This window comes from Bison bison, unplaced genomic scaffold, assembly GCF_000754665.1.
Source record: "Bison bison bison isolate TAMUID 2011002044 unplaced genomic scaffold, Bison_UMD1.0 scf7180017864485, whole genome shotgun sequence".
In the NCBI taxonomy this organism is placed as follows: Eukaryota; Metazoa; Chordata; class Mammalia; order Artiodactyla; family Bovidae; genus Bison; species Bison bison.
The window spans coordinates 4,972,779-4,983,515 of record NW_011495045.1 but is presented as its reverse complement, the minus strand read 5'-3'; the positions used below and the strand labels follow the sequence as shown (position 1 = coordinate 4,983,515).

Sequence of the window (10,737 nt, the reverse complement as noted above, 5' to 3'; positions counted from 1 at the left end):
GCGCCTCGCCTGGTCACTGCTGAGACCGCCGCAGGACGTGGTGGGAGCCCCCGGGACCCGGCCCCGGGGGCTAGACGTCTCCCCCCGGAAAAGGAGGTCCTGAGTTCGTCGCCCAGACCCAGGGGATCCGCATCTGGCCCGCGGGGCTGGGTGCCGCACCCTTGCCGCCATCCACCGTCTCCCGGAGACTTCCTCCCCGGGTCCGCGGCCCCAGGGGCAGCGAGTGCGGCCCGGGGTCCGCGCAGGAACCGCCACGGCCCGGCTCTGGGCGGCCGGCGCGCGTCCCGGGCTCATCGCGAGCCTCTAGCTCCCCCCGCCGCCGCTGCTGCGCGCGCAGAGTTCGCTCAGCCGACAAGTCCCAGGGTCACATCTGTGGCCAAGTGAGAGGGCCGGTGGTGGACCGCGGGACGCGGACCGCCACGGCGGCCAACTCGGTCTCTGGGCCTCTGCCCTGGGGACCAGGCGCCGAGTGGGAGCGGCCACAGCGTGGCCCGTGCCCTCTCCAGATCCCGGGCTCCTACTTGCATGCCCTGACTTTGTGCCTCTCTGTTCCATGCAGGAAAAGTCGTGGAAATACACCCGTATCAAAACGCCCCTCGCCCTCGTGACCCTACCCCAGAAGAAGCAGTCGAGTTACCCGACATCGTGGTCAGCAGAAGCTGAGGCGGTGGCTGGATGCTGCAGCTGCAGGGACTCAGCGTGGAGGAGGGCTCCTGTGCAGGGGGAGAAGCAGAGATGCAACATTTTTAAAGTTTCACAAAGCATCCAGCTGCACCCAGGTTCCTGGAGCAGGAGACAAACAGAATTAATGTTTTATACCTTCGGGTATAGGTTTGAGTTTTTTCCCCCTCATGCCAAGTATTTAAAACCTCTAGAAACCCATGATTTGACAATCAATGATTGCGCGATACTTTCAATTTGAATATTCAAAGGCTTAACAAAATGGACTATCTTCTGCAGAAATCCTGCACACAGGCACCCCAGGGAGAGTCCAGAGAAACAGGGAGTGAGACCCCTTTGGGTCCCGACCCTTGCTTTTACTGTATTTTGAGCATTTTGCCCACCTCCCCACAGAGAGAGCAGGAATCCTCAAAGATGCTCTGTGTTTCTGCCTCAAAGGGAGCTCTGGGATCCATGAGTGACCTAGGCTGCCCTTCATGTCCACCTGAGCCAGACTGACTGGGCTGACTGGTTTCCATCTCCTCAGTCTCTGTTTTAAGGGAAAATCTCAGGTTTTGGGGAGTGAACATGGCAGCCAGTAGGTATGGCCTGGCAAGGAGTCACTCTGTGCCCAGGTTGCAGGCTGGAGGCCTGCAGAGGCCTTCGCTCTGTGCCTCATCTCCTTCTGGCCCCGCCTGGCCACGTGCCGGCTTCCCTCCCCTTTTCCCCCGCTCTCTGTCTGTGCCCCAGACACTGGGGTTTCAGTTCAGAATACCTGCACATTAAGACCCTTTGCTCCTCCCCACAGAGCTGGGGATGCCTCTGGGGCCTCACCCTCTGGAGAGTGTCTGAGTCTGGTGGTTTTTCACTATGAAGTTCCCTTTTTGTTTTTTTTTCCTCTCCTTTTTCCCCTCTGGAACCACCCCTGCCTTTTGGCCACAGGAGCGTGTGTTGAGAAAGGATGATAAGCTTGGCTTCTGCTCACTTTAGCTGAAAGGATATGGATTTGGGTTCAGGCCTTCACACTTTGGGTGAGAGGTGGGAGGGCTTTGAGGTCAGCTGCCCCTTCGGTCCCAGCCTAATCCCCTCACAAATGACCTGAGATTGCGCTGGGTTATGTTCTCCAACCACCTGCTGTACCTTTTCTCTGTGATTTGGAAGCTTGAGAAGATATGAGTGGCCCAGAGAGCGAGTGGGTGCCAGGCCAGATCCTCTCCTAGCCCCCAAGGGGAGGCAGAGTGGAATTCACTTTCCGGGTAAGCCAAGACATTTCCATGTTGCCAGGACAGGCAACACTTATAGGCTCCTGTTCTTTATTCTCTGAAATGCATAAAGTGGATTTGAGCATAAAAATACCCAGATGCTCTGGGATGTGTTGGTTGCAGGGTGGAGCACACAGAGTGGAGAAAGGAGTTCTCTAAGAGTGACAAGACACCAAGAGGGTGATGGGTAAGTTGCCTGACAAGTGGAGCCATGTCTCCGGGAGGAGATCAGGGCTGGGGACCCTTGAGGTGGCCCCTGGCGGTACATTTGTCACGAGTCCACCCGGAATCTGTCAGCTCTGGAGCTTCTTTCTCCAAAGGCACTGAGCCTGTGTTTTCCTGATGGACCTCAGGACCAGCCTGGTGAGGAGGGGAAAGCCACCGGGAGTTTAGAGAGGAGAGCCCCTGTTTCCTTTCTCCATGCCCTGTTGTGCATGGGCATAGCCCTTCTCAGGAAACAGTGAGTCAAGCAGCGTAGAATTAGGGACAGTCTCTTGTCCATCTAGCTTCTTCCATGACTTCTTTTTTGCCCTCCTTTTTATTTTATACTTATTTTCTTTTGGCTTGCTTTAAATAAAATCTTCTCTTGCACCTTTGTGTTATTATTTTTTTTCTGGGTTTCTTTTTTTTCCATCTCTCTTTTTGTCATCACTTTCCTCCATTCCTTATCTGCACTGCTGTTTTTCTCCTGGGCTTTGTGTGTGTGTCTGTTTTCCCGTGTTCTGGGGCACTGTCTCAGTTTTTCAGGCTTAGTCGCCTTCCTAATTTCTCCTTTTATGTGGAGATGGGCGGGGATGGCAGGAGCCATAGAGTGCCCTTAGCGACATCATGGAAACTGATGGTGGTGACTGGTTGCCCTTTGGAGAAGGCAGGCAGGGCTGGGTGAGAGGTGAGTGGTGTGGAGGCCACAGGCTCTGTAGGGACAGCAGAGACTTCTCTGTCCCTTCCTCCAGAAGCCTCTGCGCAAACCAGAGCAGCAATTCTGGGGGCTTCTGCGTTGGCCCCTAGCTGAAGTGATGGATGTTCCAGTGCTGTGGCTGGCTAGCAGCTTTGGAAAACTGATTTCCTTAGGCTGGAGCCTTGATTTGAGAAACAAGGCCCCCCTCCCGCCTCAGTTTGTAGCCTAACATTAAGGAGTTTGGTTTCCACTGTTTCTATAATTGCAAAACCCTAGCACAGATACTTAAGAGCCAGATACCACGCCTGTAGAGGTGAGGGAGCGTTCTTTCTAACTTGCGTTCGTAAATTCTCCTTGTGGGGCCATGTGAGTCTTGTGGCCTGGAGCAGTGAGCTCGGTTCTGAGACCCCATAGCCTTCAATGTTCCTCATGGACTTTTTAGAGTTTGTTCTTCACTGAGTGTTTGTTGCATGTTACGCACTAAATGGTAGAACCTCCCCAGATCCAAGACGAGGAAACAGGGTCAGAGGGATGAGCAACACGGTCAAGATTACTGAGCAGGTACATGTAGGATTAGGAATCAAAGTTTCATAAATCCCTTACTCTTAACTATTATAGTTATCTCCCTGATCTTTTATAGCAGACGCTTTCAAACTTTTTAGACTTCAACCTACGACTAAGAAATTCATCTTACACGTTCACAAACTATAACAGTATTTATATGTTTATAGAATAAATTTTCATGGAACAATGTACACCTATGCGTGTAAGATGTTCTGAAATTTTCTGTTTCATCTTTTCCATCTCATATTATTTAGGAAAAATCTATGTTGATTGGGAGTCGCTGAGATAATATAATGATCCGCTGATGAGTTGTGACTAACATTGGAAAATACTGGCTGTGAGACATGCAGACCCACTGGTCAGAGCTTTGAACAGCACATGCTGTTGCGTGTGGACAGTGTGTGTGCTGTCTGCTGTGCTGTTGGCATGTGTGGGGAGGCTGGGGCAGTGCAGATACTGACTGGAGAGTGGTCTGTAAACACTGGGGTCACCGGAACCCGAGAAGAGGCTGCCTGGAGGGGAGGAGGAGCTGCTAATTATGCTAATGACAGCTTGTGTGCCTCGGACTGGGAACTCTTCTTTCTTGCTGGGGGCATGTGCTGTGCTTAGTCATTCAGTCGTGTCCAACTGTGTGTGACCCCATGGACTGTAGCCCTCCAGGCTCCTCTGTCCATGGGGATTCTCTAGGCAAGAATACTGGAATAAGTTGCCATGCCCTCCTCCAGAGGATCTTCCCAACCCAGGGATCAAACTCAGGTGTCCCACACTGCAGGTGGATTCTTTACCATCTGAGCCACCAGGGAAGCCCAAGAATACTGGAGTGGGTAGACTATTGCTTCTCCAGGGGAACTTACCAACCCAGGAATTGAACTGGGGTCTCCTTCATTGCAGATGGATTCTTTACCCACTGAGCTACCCTCATGGTTACCTGCTAAGTGTCTGCCCTGAGGTCCTGATCATCCCTTTGGAGTTTTTAGTAAAAGACTGAAAAATAAAATGTTGTGGACTTTAACAGTTTCTCTTGCCTCAAAATGTAACACAGGGTCCTGATGTTTTGATGTTTAAAGGGATCTCTGAGGTACTGAGACAGACTTGGCGTGTTTTTCAAACATCCCTGCTGGTGGTCGTCTGGCCTAGCTCTTGGGGTCAGCTGTAGGCCTGTAAATGAGTCTTAAGGAAATGGGAGCTCACTGCATGTCAGGCAGCCTGTTCCACTGCTGTAAATATAATGATCACTGGCTGAGCAAAATCCAATGTGTTGTGTTAGTCGAGCACCATCTACATGCTTGGCCTGGTATCAAGCACCAGGAATACAAAGACAGATAGTCCTGCTTTCTGCCATCAACTGCTTGGTGAGTAATGTGGATTACCTGTTCTCCCACTTCCACACTGCTGCTCCTTCATTATGGGTCTGTCCAGTACATTCATTGGTTCATTCATTCATTCAACAAGTGTATAATGATGACCTGCTTTGACCAGGCCCAGAGCTAAGCCTGAAGAAGTTATCACACTTCTTCCACTCCTACTGCAAACCTTTTCTTTTTGAGGTTCACCATCCATAGTTTCTCTAAGTCTTCATGTATTGCAATATTTCAGATCTCTGAGCCACTGATCTTAGAAACTCTTAGTTGGTCCTTGACTGTCTTGAAGTCCTGTAGCACCAAAATAATGGGAATAGCATACATTTCTTTTTAAAGTTTTAAGCTGAATATTTTAACTGAAAAGTTTTGCAGGCTTTTGTATGCAAATGACACTGTAAAGCATTATATTTTCCCCCCAAAGTAGGAGATTTTATTAAATTACACACATTTGACACATGGATATGGAAAGACTTTCAGTATAAGAAAAAGAAGGAGTTTATTCCCTCTAAATTTGACTATGGCTGTAAATTCTCTTTATTAATGCAAAGTTCTTTTGTCATTCTTACTGAGGAACACTGTTACCAAACCTGTGGGTAATATCAAGTTCCAGAAATATGGAGGAAACAAGTACTTACTGGGACCAGTGTGAATGCTTGGTCTGTATGAAAATGACCAGGAAAACTATTATACGAAGGTTATTTAATGATCTGTGGTAAGTGAAACTCTTTCCATAAAAGAGATTCAAAGTTTTTACTTTAAGAGACTTCCATGGGGATGAGCATTGGATAGTTTATCATTTAGGAAGATACCATCAAATTCTTCTTGAAAAGCTCATCTTTTACTTAAAACATTTTTATTACGCAACATTTAAGACATACAAAAGCATTGAGATTACCACGATAAAGCCTATGAATATATTATCAAGGTTAAGAAATATTATCAAGGCTAAGAAATAAGTAATCACTCATTTATGTTTAATTTTTTGGATTTTTCCACCTAAGATATTTGATTGAGAGAAGGCTATCGATTTTCCTAAGGTGAAGAGCTAATTCTTAGATATTATTTGTTTTATCCACATTTTTTCCTTTCAGAACTTGGACATTTTTTACCTCTTTTCCTTGTAATATACTGACAATTGCATATTGCAAACCCACATATCTTATTTATCAGAAATTATGAATAAAGGACACTTATATATCAAAGATCAAATAAGTCTCATCATTTACAAATAAGTATAAAAGATTTTCTTATTTATTTAATCTGATCTTTAGGGATTCTAGTTCTTAATCTATTTATCATATTTGTTTTAATCACACCAGATATAATACCAAACATTGAGTAACTTTTATTTCTAAGAATTCTCAGTAATATTTACAGTCTACATAGATCCTAAATGAATTCATAAAACATTATCTGTGCTACTTCAAAGGTTCAGTAATTTTCCTTGTTAAAGACATTTAAAAATACAAAATCAATCATCTTAAATATATTACCAGTAAAACTCAATATCCAGTACTGCCTGGATTTGCAAAGAGTATGACTAAGTTAAACATTAAACCTGGTGAGGATTTTCTTATACATCAGAACCGTCATCCACGGTGTTGGGATCTAAGTTGTTATTCATCTTTGTGGTATCATTTTTGCTCAATTTAACAAAGACTAATGGAACACCTACAGCCCGTTGGACGCTAAGCCAGCTTCTGAGGACACAGAATTGAAACAATCAGGAGTCTTTTCCTTGATGAATCTAGTTAGAGAAGCCTCTTTAGCCAAAGGGTACAATTTTGCACTTAACCCCTCAAGAGTCAGCATTTATCGAGTATGGTATATAAGAGGAACAGGGTAATATTGTTTTCAACAGAAGGGCTACCTGATAAAGAACTTAGTGACAGAATATAAAGCATGAGTATAGGGACTTCCTTGGCGGTCCAATGGTTAAGAATTCACTTTGCCATGCAAGGGACATGTGTTTGATCCCTGGCCAGGGAACTAAGATCCCACGTGCTGCTGGGCAACTAAGCCAGGGTGCCACAACTGAGCCGGCATGCCTAGAGCCCAGGCTCCGCAACAAGAAAAGCCTTTGCAATGGGAAGCCCATGCAACACAGCTAGAGCAGCCCCACTTGCTGCACCTAGAGAAAGCCCACACGCAGCTAGGAAGACTCAGAGGAGCCAAAATAAAGTGAAGGAGTAAATAAAAAAATTTTAAAAAGAGGATAATTTTAGTAATTTTTTTTTGTGTAGAATGACTGTAATGTAATGTGACTTAAACCCTGGACACCAATTGTTATTTCAGTTCTTTAAATATAACTAATGTTTTATTTTTATGAATGTATTATTTAGATTTACATAGTAAAAATGGATCACAGAGAAACTACTAATAGCTTTATACACACACACACATATAAATATACATGCAAATATTTATTTTACTATTGGGGTTAGTAATTCTTTTCCCTTTGTGGAATTTTCTTACAGTACTCTAGTACTAAAATCTCCGCCTTTTCCACTATAGTGCCATCATATTGTATTAAATATTAACTGAGCTGTAGCAAGTCATAATGCTCATTTACAAGAAGTTATTAAATAAATGAGGTAAAGCTATTGTTTTCTTCTCTCATTCTTTGGGATTTGTATAGTATTATAAGAGAAATACAAACACTTTGAACTACATACTATAATATCTGTATTTAGTGATTTATAGGCAATCGCCTCTATTTTAGTTTTTGCATGGGCAAAGTTTGCTTTCCATTTTTTGCGGACATTATCCTTCTAGGGAGATTTCTTAGCTTGAACTTGATATCACCATCTCTGCTTACTTTGTTTATTTTAAAATTGTTATTGGGGTATAATTTATTTACATCATTGTGTTAGTTTCAGGTGTACAGCAAAGGTGAACCAGTTATACATATACATATATGTACTCTTTTTTAGATTATTTTCCCAATAGGTCATTACAGAGTATGGAGTAGAGTTTCCTCTGCTATACAGCAAGTTCCTATTAGTTATTTATTTTATATATAGTAGGGTGTATATGTCAATCCCTCTAATCTCTGCTTATTTCACATCTTAAGGGACCTAAAAGGGATGGTGTTTTGAACCTAAGCTCTTAAATTTTCTCTCACTTCCCCAGGAAAGCTGTGAGTCTGAGAAGAGCAGGTCTAATAAGAAGAGGAAAAGGAGAAGGTGTATTTTTTTTTTTTTTTTGACATTGTGCATTATTACAGAAAGCACAGTTAGTCTCTGGAGTGCTCTAGGAAACAGAGAGTACTTGAATGGGAAATGGAATAGGGCAATAGAATTAACTTCCCTGACATAAGTTTATATCTTGGTTTCACTTTTTAACAAGTATTGTAAATTCCCAGAGCAATACAACAGAATTAAATGAAAATATATGCAGTATAGCAATGCACTGTCAAGCTAAATAGGATTCTTAAAAATTATTTACTGTTTGGAATTATTACTGCCATTCCCCACTCCACTTGGCCTTTTAGACTGGGGAACTGAAAAGGACACTAACCAGCCTATGGGCTGGTGCGTGTCTCCTTTTTTATAAATTAAATTTCCCAAACACTATGAAAGGACTTGTGTGCTCTAAGAAGGATGTAGACACCACTGGTCACTGAGCTCTACTTATCTGAGAGCCAGGTTGTGAGAAGAAGAACATGACAGGTGAGCAGAAAGCAGCAAACCAAGAGAAATAAGCGTGCCTAATATTTAGTGTTATAATCAAATCAAAATTAAAGTTACAGGAACATATATTTATGATGTACACATACATGTATAATATCTGTGTTGCGTGATACTTGGTAACACACATAAGCAGTAGATGACTGTAATTATTATCAATTTTATACAGTCGATCTAGAAAAGTGACTTTAAGACCCTTCCTTGTGAAGGCTCCTGTACCTCCAGGGATGGCCAGATCTTCTCCTGATGAGGGGCTTGTCGTCCAGGTATGAGTGAGGCTGGATGACAGATGGCTCTGCCAAAGATACTGGTAATCAGGACTAAGTTCTCCAGTTTGATCAGACTGCAGAAGGGCAGCTCCCTCTCCCATTGTAGAAGCTACCCCCTTCCACAGTGGCTCAAAGTGAATACTGAGCGAAGTAAAGATTAGGCTGTGGGAAGGAGTGTGGGAGGAAGGAGTAGCCAGGGGACCTGGGAGAGTGCAGTCCAGCAGCTAATGACCACCAGTGCTCCTTCCATCAGTGCCTGGTCCTCTGAGGATGCTCTCCCAGGAGTGGGGTGAAGAGTGTGAGTAAAAGAGGCTCCTATTCAAGCATTTCTGTGGGGACGCCGCAAATTAAGAGTGTGTTTGCTCAACCAGAATATACTCTTGAATGCCCAGAGAAGGAGGAACATCAATTATTCACTTCTAAGTGTGAACTAATATCTGTTTTTGACTTTCTAGACTTCTAAACAGAGCATGGGACCCTGTCACAGAGGATGCGATGGAAACTGTTTTGAGTGGCTTTGGGCCCCTAGGAGATGGAGATGCAGGGAAAAAACACTGGATTAGGATAAACCAGAAGGGTTAGAAAAATGTGATGAAGGGAATAAAGAAAGGAAGATGGTAAGAAGACAAAAGGAAGATTCTGGGTGTAACCTGCGGAGCTTGAGACAGGCTTTGCCAAGTTAAAGTGTGTGCAGGGTGTTTATGATGGGCTTGGCCTGCAGACAGGCATGGTACATGGTGGGAATTACTATGAGAGCTTAACTGGCAAAGGAATCCAAACCAATCAGACTTATATGAGACAGATTGAGGCTTCAAATGTCCGTTTCTTCATTTATACAAAGTAAGACCTATATATTTCTGACCAATGAGCCACCAGCAAGGTCTCTCTTTAAATAGGAGGTGTGTGTATACCTGACACTGTCCTTCTTCAGAGCCCCTTTGCTTCTGGTGTTCTTGCCGACAGTCCAGGCCTGCTGTCTGTGTTTTCCTTATAATGCATGCATTCTTATTTGATTATAGAATGTCCATTTTACTAATCCACTCTGAGAACTGTTGGTGTATTCCATCAGAGAAACAATATCTAGCTTAATTGCTCAAAGAGGGCATTGGTCAAAGACAGTTTTTGGCCTTTATTGTTTTTTGGATTAGCCTAATTTTTGGACATCTTGGGCTTTAGTGCAGAGTCAAAACCATGTAGTTATGAAGCCAATAGTGTCCTGGCTTCATCCTACTTTAATGACAATAAAGCATTTTTTTTAATGGCATCACATTTGTTACTTGCAAGTTATTATTTGTAAGTCCCTGTAAGGTGAGAAATGTATGTAATACTTCACACTTTATAAAGTCACATGCTATAAAGTGCATTTTGTTTTTTGTGCCCTAATTTATTTTATACCCTATACATTCTCTTTTATTGAGGAACACACATAGTACATAACTAAGAAAAATTAGACAGGAAAATTAGTATGTTTTATGAGCTGCATAAAGTTTTTAATGTAATTTAAGCAAAACTACCAGTCTTAAAATGATACTTCAAAGATAACAAAAGATTCAAAACATAATGGGTTATTAGGCCCCAAAACCTCACTGTCAGGCTGTCTATCCCTCGCACACTGAATTCACATTGTGGTGTGTTTCAGTGGGGTTATGGTGGGTGGATCACAAATAAATGCCGTCGTCTTGTCTTTTCAGGACAACGACTTGTCCTGAAAACCCACTTCTGAAAGAACTGCCACACCACAAGAGTCTGTGAATACAGAGAACTGACTTAAAGCACAGAAGTCCTCCGGTGCCCTCAGTAGGCTCTGCGGCATTCGTATGTCCCCCACGCCAGGCTCCCGTCTTCTTTGGTCCACGGAGAAGTGTCCTGGAGGGCAGAGGTGTCTGCCCCCTCGTCCTGGGAGAAGGGCCCCACCTTGGGCAGTGGGTCATTGGACATCGTCATGAAAGAGGTGAAAGGGTAGGGGGCCGGGGTGGGGTACCCCTGTGTGTGGTACAAATCCTCCAGCGCATGCAGTGAGTAGGACTGAACCCC

At 44.0% G+C, this 10,737-nt stretch overlaps 2 protein-coding genes and 1 long non-coding RNA gene across 4 annotated transcripts in view; 1 reads left to right on the top strand and 2 right to left on the bottom strand.

Annotated features, from left to right (window-relative positions):
* Positions 1 to 644, top strand: part of LOC105005022 — a 6,126-nt gene extending 5,482 nt beyond the window's left edge. For both annotated transcript variants that reach the window (XR_827277.1, XR_827276.1), the window contains exon 3: positions 560 to 644. This is a non-coding gene — a long non-coding RNA (uncharacterized LOC105005022). The remainder of the gene's footprint in view (positions 1 to 559) is intronic.
* COLCA2 (colorectal cancer associated 2) overlaps positions 1 to 709 on the bottom strand; it is a 10,045-nt gene extending 9,336 nt beyond the window's left edge. The window contains exon 1 of the mRNA XM_010862861.1: positions 638 to 709. Coding sequence (XP_010861163.1) covers positions 638 to 644 — 7 coding nt within the window. The 5' untranslated portion in view covers positions 645 to 709. The remainder of the gene's footprint in view (positions 1 to 637) is intronic.
* A 9,788-nt stretch (positions 710 to 10,497) lies between these two features.
* Positions 10,498 to 10,737, bottom strand: part of LOC105005076 (chromosome unknown open reading frame, human C11orf53) — a 20,141-nt gene continuing 19,901 nt past the window's right edge. The window contains exon 5 of the mRNA XM_010862928.1: positions 10,498 to 10,728. Coding sequence (XP_010861230.1) covers positions 10,498 to 10,728 — 231 coding nt within the window. The remainder of the gene's footprint in view (positions 10,729 to 10,737) is intronic.